Source organism: Schistocerca serialis, chromosome 9, assembly GCF_023864345.2.
Source record: "Schistocerca serialis cubense isolate TAMUIC-IGC-003099 chromosome 9, iqSchSeri2.2, whole genome shotgun sequence".
Classification (NCBI taxonomy): Eukaryota; Metazoa; Arthropoda; class Insecta; order Orthoptera; family Acrididae; genus Schistocerca; species Schistocerca serialis.
This window is the reverse complement of record NC_064646.1, coordinates 413,257,391-413,270,347: the sequence shown is the minus strand read 5'-3', so window position 1 is coordinate 413,270,347 and position 12,957 is coordinate 413,257,391. Positions and strand designations below refer to the sequence as shown.

At 43.7% G+C, this 12,957-nt stretch overlaps 1 protein-coding gene across 1 annotated transcript in view; it reads left to right on the top strand.

Annotated features, from left to right (window-relative positions):
* Positions 1–12,700, top strand: part of LOC126418879 (uncharacterized) — a 31,081-nt gene extending 18,381 nt beyond the window's left edge. Inside the window, exons 2-4 of the mRNA XM_050085878.1 lie at positions 1,954–2,247; positions 8,540–8,740; positions 11,938–12,700. Of these exons, the coding sequence (XP_049941835.1) occupies positions 1,954–2,247; positions 8,540–8,740; positions 11,938–12,192 (750 nt within the window). The 3' untranslated portion in view covers positions 12,193–12,700. The remainder of the gene's footprint in view (positions 1–1,953; positions 2,248–8,539; positions 8,741–11,937) is intronic.
* Positions 12,701–12,957: the final 257 nt, after the last annotated feature.

Sequence of the window (12,957 nt, the reverse complement as noted above, 5' to 3'; positions counted from 1 at the left end):
TTACTCTTTGAAACTCTCAATCGATTTTTCGGGTGTTTTTATAGATGTATCAGTGCAATATGGTACTACACACTATTCCTCACTCATTTTCCGAAACGTAGAATCCAAAACACGATGTCAGTGTGAATGAGAATAAGATGACATAATGCGGAATTTACGACAATCTGCAGAATACAGTCAAAAACACTATCGTTATTATGCATGCATGGGAACATGCGGTCAGGGGAACCGTAAAAATTTCTACGCATTTCAGCTGAGAATAATTGTCGTCCGACATTTCCGCTGGTATTTTAGCAACACTTTGTACTGCGAAAACGCAAGTTCGATACTGCGAAGAATAGCGCGCCTGTGTCGTCTGCTAGCCACTTTGTGTTTGTGGCACTGTGCGCGCTACAGTGCGCATGCGCGGATGTGCGGCCGCTTGCTTTTGATTGGCTTGCGCGACGCGAACCGACAACAGCGCTTCGGTTCTCTAGACCCGAACTGTATCGCTACCGAAATGCATACTGAATAAAGATGGGACTCTAATTCGGGTACATCTACATCTACATCCAAACTCCGCAATCCACCTGACGGTGTGTGGCGGAGGGTACCTTGAGTACCTCTATCGGTTCTCCCTTCTATTCCAGTTTCGTATTGTTCGTGGGAAGAAGGATTGTCGGTATGCCTCTGTGTGGGCTCTATTCTCTCTGATTTTATCCTCATGGTCTCTTCGCGAGATATACGAAGGAGGCAGCAATATACTGCTTGACTCCTCGGTGAAGGTATGTTCTCGAAACTTCAACAAAAGCCCGTAACGAGCTACTGAGTGTCTCTCTTGCAGAGTTTTCCACTGGAGTTAATCATCTCCGTAACGCTTTCGTGATTACTAAATGATCCTGTAACGAAGCGCGCTGCTCTCTGTTGGATCTTCTCTATCTCTTCTATCAACCCTACCTGGTACGGATTCCACACTGCTGAGCAGTATTCAAGCAGTGTTTTCGGATTACATTTCCTTAGGATTCTTCCAATGAATCTCAGTCTGGCATCTGCTTTACCGACGATCAACTTTATATGATCATTCCATTTTAAATTACTCCTAATGTGAACTCCTAGATAATTTATGGAATTAACTGCTTCCAGTTGCTGACCTGCTATATTGTAACTAAATGATAAGGGATGTTTCTTTCTATGTATTCGCAGCACATTACACTTGTCTACATTGAGATTCAGTTGCCATTCCCTGCACCATGCGTCAATTCGCTGCAGATCCTCCTGCATTTCACTACAAGTTTCCATTGTGAACTTCCGATGTCATCCACAAGGTCATTTATGTATATTGTGAATAGCAACGGTCCTACGACACTCCCCTGCGGCACACCTGAAATCAATCTTACTTCGGAAGACTCCTCTCCATTGAGAATGACATGCTGCGTTCTATTATCTAGGAACTCTTCAATCCAATCACACAATTGGTCTGATAGTCCATATGCCCTTACTTTGTTCATTAAGCGACTGTGGGGAACTGTATTGAACGCCTTGCGGAAGTCAAGAAACAGGGCATCTACCTGGGAACCCGTTCGGTGCTCTTGAGTACCGAAACGATCGGCACAATGGCGGAAAGATACAGAATAGGCACCCTGGTCGGGACCACACCTCGCTACACACGCTACGATATTACCCTCCTGTCACCGGTTTGTGGATTCCAGACTCCGGCTCGAATATTTTTTAACACCCCTTATATTATTCATGACTGAAGTCTCTGTTATGTGTATCTGCTATGTTTATTTTATAGAACGACGCTAGGAACTTATGTACGAAGCTAATATTTTTACATCTGAAAATTACATCTGATATTAATATGGTGTATTCTGCTTGCTAGATATTCCTCAATCCAGTCTGTGCCAAAGGAGTCTCTGCCCCTTCATATGGCGAGCACGACCTCTGCAGAGCTGAGACAGAGCGTGGTTGCAGGTGCCTGAGGCTGCCGTCGGCCAGGACGTGCCCATCGAGGGCATGGACCCGGAGAAGATGGAGATCCTGCGGCAGGTGGTGGCGGCGGCACCGGACCGGGGCGACGCCATCCAGATGGCGATGCGCGCCGTCTTCGACGAGATGCGGCGCGCCGCCAGGTCGCAGGGCGGCGAGCGCAAGGCCACACCCACTGCCGCCCTGCAGGCGGCTCTGGACCGTGGCGGGGGGCTGGTGCAGCAGGCCGACGACGCTCTCCAGAAGCTCGCGAAGGAGCTCACGCTCATCGCCAAGCAGGTAGCCAATTTTGAACCTCACCACTCTGTTGTTGTTGTTGTTGTTGTGGTCTTCAGTCCTGAGACTGGTTTGGTGCACCTCTCCATGCTACTTTACCCTGAGCAAGTTTCTTCATCTCCCATCCTTCTGAATCTGCTTAGTGTATTCATCTCTTGGTCTCCCTCTGCGATTTTTACCCTCCACGCTGCCCTCCAGTACTAAATTGGTGATCCCTCGATGTCTCAGAACATGTCCTACCAACCGATCACTTCTTCTAGTCAAGTTGTGCCACAAACTCCTCTTCTCCCCAATTCTATTCAATAACTCCTCATTAGTTATGTGCTCTACCCATCTAATCTTCAGCATTCTTCTGTAGCACCACATTTCGAAAGCTTCAATTCTCTTCTTGTCCAAACTACTTATCGTCCATGTATCACTTCCATACATGGCTGCACTCCATACAAATACTTTCAGAAATGACTTCCTGGCACTTAAATCTAAACTCGACGTTAATCAATTTCTATTCTTCAGAAACGCTTTCCTTGCCATTTGCAGTCTACATTTCATCTCCTCTCTACTTCAACCATCATTAGTTATTTTGCTCCCCAAATAGGAAAGCTCCTTTACTACTTTACGTGTCTCATTTGCTAAGCTACACTACTGGCCATCAAAATTGCTACACCACAAAGATGACGTGCTACAGACGTGAAATTTAACCGACAGGAAGAAGATGCTGTGGCATGCAAATGATTAGCTTTTCAGAGCATTCACACAAGGTTGACGCCGGTGGCGACACCTACAACGTGCTCTCATGAGGAACGATACCAACCGATTTCTCATACACAAACAGCAGTTGAACGGCGTTGCCTGGTGAAACGTTGTAGTGATGCCTCTTGTAAGGAGGAGAAATGCGTACCATCACGTTTCTGACTTTGATAAGGGACGGATTGTAGCCTATGGCGATTGCGGTTTATCGTATCGCGACATTGCTGTCGCGTTGGTCGAGATTCAATGACTGTTAGCAAAATATGGAATCGGTGGGTTCAGGAGGGTAATACGGAACGCCGTGCTGGATCCCAACGGCCTCGTATCACTAGCAGTCGAGATGACAGGCATCTCATCCGCATGGCTGTAACGTATCGTGCAGCCACGTCTCGATCCCTGAGTCAACAGATGGGGACGTTTGCAAGACAACAACCATTTGCACGAACAGTTCGATGACGTTTGCAGCAGCATGGACTATCAGTTCGGAGACCATGGCTGAGGTACCCTTGATGCTGCATCACAGGCAGGAGCCCCTGCAATGGCGTACTCAACGACGAACCTGGGTGCACGAATGGCAAAACGTCATTTTTTCGGATGAATCCAGGTTCTGTTTACAGCATCATTTTGGTCGCATCCGTGTTAGGCGACATCGCGGTGAACGCACATTGGAAGCGTGTATTCGTCATCCCCATACTGGCGTATCACCCAGCGTAATAGTATGGGGTGCCATTGGTTACACGTCTCGGTCGCCTCTTGTTCGCATTGGCGGCACTTTGAACAGTGGACGTTACATTTCAGGTGTGTTACGACCCGTGACTCTACCCTTCATTCGATAACTGCGAATCCCTACATTTCAGCAGGATAATGCACAACCGCAAGTTGCAGGTCCTGTACGGGTTATCTGGATACAGAAAATGTTCAACTGCTGCCCTGGCCAGCACATTCTCCAGACCTCTCACCAATTGAAAACGTCTGGTCAATGGTAGCCGAGCAATTGGCTCGTCACAATACGCCAGTCACTACTCTTGACGAACTGTGGTATCGTGTTGAAGCTGCATAGGCAGCTGTACCTGTACACGCCATCCAAGCTCTGTTTGGTTCAATGCCCAGGCGTATCAAGGCCGTTATTACGGCCAGAGGTGGTTGTTCTGGGTACTGATTTCTCAGGATCTATGCACCCAAATTGCGTGAAAATGTAATCACATGTCAGTTCTAGTATAATATATTTGTCCAATTAATACCCGTTTGTTATCTGCATTTCTTCTCGGTGTAGCAATTTGAATGGCCAGTAGTGTAATTCCCCCAGCATCACCCGGCTTAATTCGACTACATTCCATTATCCTCGTTTTTCTTTTGTTGATGTTCATCTTATATCCTCCTTTCAAGACAATGTTCATTCCGTTCAACTGCTCTTCCAAGTCCTTTGCTGTCTCTGACAGAATTACAATGTCATCGGCGAACCTCAACGTTTTTATTTCTTCTCCATGAATTTTAATACCTACCCCGAATTTTTCTTTTGTTTCCTTTACTGCTTGCTCAATATACAGATTGAATAACATCGGGAAGAGGCTACAACCCCGTCTCAATCCCTTCCCAACCACTGCTTCCCTTTCATGCCCCTCGACTCTTATAACTGCCATCTGGTTTCTGTACAAATTGTAAATAGCCTTTCGCTCCCTATATTTTACTCCTGCCACCTTCAGAATTTGAAAGACAGTATTCTAATGAACATTGTCAAAAGCTTTCTGTAAGTCTACAAATGCTAGAAACGTCGATTTGCCTTTCTTTAATCTAATTTATAAGATTAGTCGTAGGGTCGTATTGCCTCACGTGTTCCAATATTTCTACAGAATCCAAACTGATCTTCCCCGAGGTCGGCTTCTACCAGTTTTTCAATTCGTCTATAAAGAATTCACGTTAGTATTTTGCAGCCGTGACTTATTAAACTGATAGTTCGGTAATTTTCACATCTGTTCAAATGGTTCAAATGGTTCAAATGGCTCTGAGCACTATGGGACTTAACATCTGTGGTCATCAGTCCCCTAGAGCTTAGAACTACTTAAACCTAACTAACCTAAGGACATGACACACATCCATGCCCGAGGCAGGATTCGAACCTGCGACCGTAGCAGTCGCGCGGTCCCGGACTGAGCGCCTAGAACTGCTAGAGCGCCGCGGCCGGCTTTCACATCTGTCAACACCTCACCACTCTATAGCCTAATATTGCAACGATGGTTGTAATTTGGTCAAATCAGTAAGAGGATTAGTTAATGAACATAGGCAAATAAAAATTATATTCCATTAACAAAGATAAAAAAAACAGGGAAGAGAGAGTTATCTGCAACTTGTACAGAATCCACACTGCTGTTACAAGAGTCGAAAGACATGAAAGAGTTGCGTACGGTGTTGCAGTGCAATATCGCTGCAGAAGGCTTTCAATTAAAATGTCTCCCCCGTTCGGGAAAATACATAATGGATTTACGAGTGCAGGTGGTATACGCATGATTGACGACATATCAACGTTTGGGGCTGTCCGTGAAGCATACTCGGATAGACTAATTGCAATCAGTGGTGAAACCGGGTTCGAGTCTCGGTCTAGCACAAATTTTAATTGTCGTTATTCCAAGATACAGCTAATGGCAGTCCCTACTCGCAACTGCGAATGTATTTCATTTATGTGAAAGAAAAGCAGTGATTGAGAAGGAAGAGACACAGGATTGAAGCCAGTGTACAGTGAGAAGGGAAGCAAGGAAAATATGGTGCGGATATTTAAGTCCAAGAAGCAAAAACAAAAGCTTCTGATGTCCGCTGACGACGTAATTTTGTCAGAAGCAGCTAAAGACTAGGCAGAATAGTTTAATTCAACAGACAGAGATTATAAGCTGATCGGCAGGAGTAAAACAAAGATAATGGAATGCAGTCGAATTAAATTAGGTGAAGCTGAGGGAATTAGATTAGCGAATGAGACGGTAGAAGTAGTTGAGAGCTTAGCTATTTGAGCAGCAAAATAACTGATCATGGCCGCAGTACAGGCTATCGAATTCTAACTGATGGTAGCAAGGAAAGGGCTTTTTAAAAGAGAAATTTCTAAGCGTCGAATTTGTAAATTTAAATTTTAGAAAGTCTTTCCTGAAGGTATTTATATGACGGGCAGCCTTGTACAGAAGTGAAACGTACACGGTATAAAAACACAGACAAGATGAAAATAGAAACTTTTGTTACTTGGTGTTACGGAAGTGTACTGAAGGCTGGATTGACTAACTAAAGACGAGGCACTGATTCAAATTACGAGGAAACTGGCTTTATGGTACAACAAAAGTAACCGAAGGGATAAGTCAAGAGCATGCATCCTAAAGTATCAAAACAATATCCACTTAATCTTGTAATGGAGGGAAATGTGGAAGGAAAGGATGGTGATGTAAAACTATTTGTACACAATAAGTAGGTTCAAAGAGATGTAGTTTGCAGTAATTATGAAGAGATAAAGAGATTTGCAGAGAATAGGCTAACTTTGTGTGCTGTATCAAACCTGCCGTCGCACTGAACTTCAAATCATCATCATCATCATCATCAATAACAACATGCCAACTTAATTGAAGCTCCTCATCGATGGCTGCTTGCAACTGAAGGGTCGTACGGTGACTGTTGAACATATTTAAAACATTGACTATGAAGTTTTGTGATTTTGAGTCATACGGGCAGATAACCAGGCTCTGCTAAATTAACTTTCAGATGACTAACATTCTGATTATTCGACTCTGCCAAAAAGTATCGTGATATTTAGACTGGATGGGACTTCGAACAGATAGATATAACTATTTTCAAAATAAACTCATGACATAAATTCTACTGTAAAACTCTTCTCATTTCAGGTTTGTCTCTCAGCTTTTAAAACATGAAATACAACCACGCTCGTGTTTAAGGCACATGATCATCGTTACCAACGAAAGAAGCCATTCCAAAACAGCAGAAATCCACCTTTTGCCACTATTCGAGTTACTGGCGTCAGTGTATTCATCCCACACTAGTCAAATTATTGACAAAACAGCAAAAAATTCTCAAGTAATTACAACAAAAGTGGAGGCAGTGATACAACAACACAGGTCCATGAACTAGGCCACTTTCCTGCCTTGTGACTGTAATTCTGCCTGTATACAGCTGAAAAAAGAAAGGGGAATACTGTCTACACAGCAAATAAATGGATAAAATTATCAAGGAAATTGCTAGTAACATAAGCGTTGTTGATTCTGAGCAATCTACGTTCAAAGCTTGCAAAGCCTTTTCCTCCAGTTTAAAAGAAGCCTTTCCTCTGAAAAATAACGCACAGGGTGATTTAGCTGCCCCAACCGATAGGTTTTATGTAGCCCGCAAACTTCCAAAAATCACGCACGAGATTTTCGTATTCTGTCACTCGCTACGCACCAACTATTAATGGTACAGAAAAAATAAACAGGAAGTTTATGTCGAAAATTTGATGTAGTTAAATTTTGTTCTGGGATGCGTTTTTGTTGGAAACCATGGTTTTTGAGTTATTAAAGAAACACGGGTTTGGAGGTAACTTTTGTATTCTTTTCTTGAATAATTAGAAAACTACATCCTATAGCGATAACGTATCCCAACACAACACTTCGCTACATCCAATTTCCTACAAAATGGTCCCGTTCATTTTTTTCTGTAGGACCAATAGTTTGCGCTAAGCTGAACAAAACCTGAAAATCTTGCATGTGGTATTTGAAGGCCTTGCAAGTTGCAGAAAACTCATGGGTAGGGGTTGCCGAATCACCCTGTATTAAATATTGGTCGCCGTCAATAGAAGTCGAAAGCGGGGACGTGTGAAATCATCGAGCACCGTAAGAACTGTGTGATGGTAAGCAATACTGCTAGTGGCCTGGTCACCGATTCATTTCAGTTCCGACAGAAACGGATTCTTAATCATCCGATGTTTATCTGTTGTACTTATGAAGATGACATAGCAATAAAAGCTCCCAAGGTAGACACTGGGAATTCTGAAGAACTGATGCAGAAATGTGATACGCAAAAGGAGAAACATGCTGATTCAGGAAGTGAAGTCTGAAGTCTGGGGCTCAGATTAGAATGGCGAATGTATTATTCACCCTATTGTACACACATTTAATTCACAATAAATTTTATTTTTTCCTAGATAACTTAATTTGGGCTGTGACTTCCAGAATCAGCACCAAAACCAGATTTTTTTATGTTTTTGTACTTAAATGTTTCATCTGACTTCACTTATATTAAACAAGGTTATATACACATACGTTACCTAGCCGCACACAAAATATCGGTGTAATAAACTAAATATTTTTAGAGATATACAAAAATTATTGATTTTCTCAGAAGTAAATATGGTGAATGTGTGCTGTTCTGGAATTAATTGATTCAAGTGCAGTTTATAGATGAGAACTGCTACTCATCAATCAGTCCGATACCTAAATGTAAATGAACCATAAGGGAAATAATGCATAAGGGGCTTACAAGCTGTTAATTTCCTGCTACTTCTCGAACCTTGGGACGCGACTGTTTGCAGACAGCTACGAACTTCACGTCGTGCCTGGTGGAGGAACGTGAGCACCTGGCAGAGCTGGAGGCTGCGCTGGGCAGCGAAACCATGAGCTGCCTGATGGGTGGCGTAAGGCTGCTGGCTGCCATCAAGGAACTCAACGGCACTGCCCGGGGACTCATCGCGGATGCCAAGAGCTGCTCCAAACTAGACGACACGCTCGTCAAGGTAAGCACCCTGTCTAAGGGGTCATAGGAGATGCTGTTATAATACTTATCCAATGGCGCTACATACCACCCGAAATGGTTATCCTGCATCCAGAAGCATTCTTCCACTCTGCAGCAGACTGTGCACGTTCTGAAACTTCCTGGCAAATTATGGCTACATGCTGGACCGTAATTCGAACTTGGAACCTTGCCTTTCACGTCCCAAACTCACATCGGCTGAGCTATCCAGGCAGAGCTCACGGACCATCCTCACAGCATGACTTCCTCCTGAACATCTTTCTTTCAGCAGTGGTAGTCCAGCAAGGTATGGAGGAGAGCTTCCTTGAGGTTTCGAAGACAGGAGAGTAAAGTTCTGAGAGCTGGTCGTGAATCGTCCCTAAATAGCTCAGTTGGCAAGAGAAGTTCCTGCGAAAGGTAACATTCCGGTTTCGAGTCCGTGAATAATCCACATTGTTCGATGATGGCTGGTGGCGACTTGTGTTTGAGGCAGATTTATCTGTGTTCATTCTTACTCAAAATATTACCGTCATCAGTCAGTTTTTCCTGTATTATGGCATTTAATGATAAATAGAAAATGCACTAATATAGCTAACAGATTTCTATTTTCCCTCACCATAACTTTCTATTGTTAATTAAGACTGCATCAACTACCGTACTTCACCATTCACTACCACTGTTATCCTACAATTTGTCTCCATCTTATCTTCCGCCAGTACACACTAAAACTAAGAGAATTACACCGCTTGACAAAATAAGTGAAGTACCCAAAAGGGTAGAAGAAAAGGAAATCAAACCCCACCGGCTGTGAGAGTATGTGACACTATTTCAGTGATTACCAAATTTACAAAGAAGTTGGCAGATTGATTATCAGAACGACGTTACACCTCCTCTGGCCTCGAAGCATATACTTGCCTGGTTGGAAAGGGTGTCGCAAGGCCGTTGCATTCCCTTCTTAGTCAAGCTAGCCCACAACTGTTGTAAGTGATGCTTTATATTCTGGATACTGCCAATGGGATGGAGTTGACGTCCGAGAAGGTTTCACACATGTTTTATCGGGAACAGATCTAACGACCTTGTTGGCTACAGGATTACAACAACATCATGCATACAGTTCAGAGAGACACCTAGCGTTTGTGGACGAGCAATATCTTGTTGAAAAATGGCACCAAAATACTGCTACGTAAGACGTAACGTATAAGGATGCAGGATATCTGTGAAGTATCATAGTGCCGTCAGAGCTACGTCAATCACTGCCAGCCGAGACCTGACGTCATACCCAATGGGTCCCCGCAACATGGCACCAGGAATAACACCAATGTGCCCCTCCAAAACGCCTTTTTTTATCTCTGAAAAATACGTGTGAAGTGTCTCAGCGAAAAATATGATGAAATTTAGTGTCAACAATACTTACTCCAACTTTAAAGGAAGCTCACACAATTTCACTATATTTTATAGACTTAATTCTTGAAGTCGAATTTTCTCAAGTATCGTATTTTTCAATTGTGTCACTGTTCTTGCCGAGGTGCGATCTATTATGACTACCGTGGCACTCTTTTCTGCTTTAGTTACGATATAATTCTGTGATTCTAGTTTCTTATTCAAACCCTAAGGTAGTTGCAGCTCCCTTCCGTTGCTGTGAGTTGAGCGTAATTCACCTGTGACTCATTATCTTATTTTAACTGCCGTGTTTGTTTGTTGGTTTGTTCATATTTACTCATTTTTGCTATATCACTTGTTACTTTCATATCGACGACAGTTTATTATTATTATTATTGTGCTGGAGTAGTGGTGGATTTCACGTTACATTTCTGCCATTGGTTTAAAGGATTCTGCTCATCCCTTGAATGATCTATCCAAGTTAAATTCACGATCCTATCATTAAATTTACGCGCTTTTTTATGTGTCACTCCATTTTCAACATTAAAATATACGCCTAAGTTAAAATGTTTCTTCTGATGTCCAGCGCCAGTAGACTATACCTCCCCCATGAAAGGAGACAGAAACTAAAAGATTACTTTGGCACCTGTTGTAAGTTTAGGTTCAACTGCTTGTCGGTGGCGGTCCCTCTGGGAGTGCTAGCCCGCTCGCTGGTTCACTAGCTAACGTGCGTCGAGAGAAGGTGGCAGAGACACAGCAACAAAAGACGTGTTGCGTTCTCCGTTATAACAGGCACAATTAAGTTACAACTTGAAACTTCCTGGCAGATTAAAACTGTGGGCCGGACCGAGACTCGAACTCGGGACCTTTGCCTTTCGCGGGCAAGTGCTCTACCAACTGAGCTACCCAAGCACGACTCACGCCCCGTCCTCACAGCTTTATTTCTGCCAGTACCTCACACACTCCGCTGCAGAGTGAAAATCTCATTCTGGAAACATCCCCTAGGCTGTGGCTAAGCCATGTCTCCGCAATATCCTTTCTTTCAGGAGTGCTAGTTCTGCAAGGTTCGCAGGAGAGCTTCTGTAAAGTTTGGAAGGTAGGAGACGAGTTACTGGCAGAAGTAAAGCTGTGAGTACCGGGCGTGAGTCGTGCTTGGGTAGCTCAGTTGGTAGAGCACTTGCCCGCGAAAGGCAAAGGTCCCGAGTTCGAGTCTCGGTCCGGCACACAGTTTTAATCTGCCAGGAAGTTTCATATCAAAGCACACTCCGCTGCAGAGTGAAAATCTCATTCTGGAAGTTACAACTTGTTGGCACTATTTCTGACAAGAATGCGGCACTACACCTCCTATAGCAAAAAGGGCATAGGGATCTCGCATTTCATCATTTGACCTCCTAAGCTGTCTGATCTGACGGTATGGTTTTTTTTCTTCTGTCTGTGACTCCAACAACTTTGCGTGAACTTCGACGCCACGTGGCAACAACAGTTAACGTAGCCACTTCATACATGCTTGCAAATATAAACGACGAATCTGACTATCGTCTAGATGGTGAAGAGTGGTGAAACTTAGCTTAAAAGTTTGATCTTAAGTGCAGTTGCAAAAATTACCCCAAGGTTGGATGACCCTACATTTAAAAGATGTACTCTTATAAAATTTCACGTTTCTCTTGAAAACAATAGTCCTATGCGTAAGTTACAGTTCACCCCAAGTATCTGTCTTTATTTGTACAGAATATATAATATGACGAACTCAGATGACTGTTTTTGACATATATCAGAAAACAGCAGTAGTTACACGTTGTTGTGGGGGTCTGTGTGCTGCAGATTCAATGCCGCTCGCAGCTGTTAGTGGAGCTCGGTCCAGAGCTGCTGTCGCGCACTGCAGAGCTGAAAGAGGCAACCGCGGAAGATGCTGACGCCGTGGCGGACCAAGTGGAAGCGCTCGTGCAGAAGTGCCTGCCGGCCGGGTCTCCGCTGGACCTCGAGGTGCAGGACCTGCTGACGGACATGGGGCGCTGCACGGCCAGCGCCGTGGCTGCCGCAGAGGGGCGCCGGGACACGCCCCGCGAGGACCTCTAGCCACCTGTAGGCACGCCTCTCGTCATAGTGCAGTATCTGTGCCACTCAGGCAAAATTTGTGCAGTTATTAGACACGCAAAGTATATGAGTAAATATATGGGTATACGCAATGAAGATCATGGAAAAATGTTTTAAAAAAGGCAGTGTCTGTAAATGTATACTCAACACGGAGTGCTGTTCCTCTAGTTTGTCAAAGTTTACACACACACACACACACACACACACACACACACACACACACACACACACAGAGCACGCGCGCGGACTGGAGACTACAATGCACAGTAGGAACACCAACGTTTTGCTCAACATAAACAAAGGACACAGTCTGGACTCTCACTATACTTTTACAGGAATGATCAGCATCTCAAACTTGCAAAACACTATTTCCTGCCGTGATTTCACATTAAGTTACTGTACTTAGATCCCTAAGTATTGTACCGACAAATGTAAGGAATGGTGCGAAATTAGCACTAACAACTAAAATTATGGAAACTGTCTTAAACAACACATTTTGTCCTCTGGTCTCCCATTGGCATTAACTCTAAATACTGCCTCTGTTTAATTAATAGCATGTGTAATTCTTTTTTGATGCTATTAAAATGGTCCGTAATGCTCCGAGTTACTTAATGTTGACATTGTCTCAATTACTCTTGGGTTATGGTGATTTGTCATTGCAAGATTTTTAAGTTAATTGATGTTCTAGTCCACTGATGGACGAGGTCATTGCAAAGAAATTTGACGTGGTTCAAATCAGGAATTTGA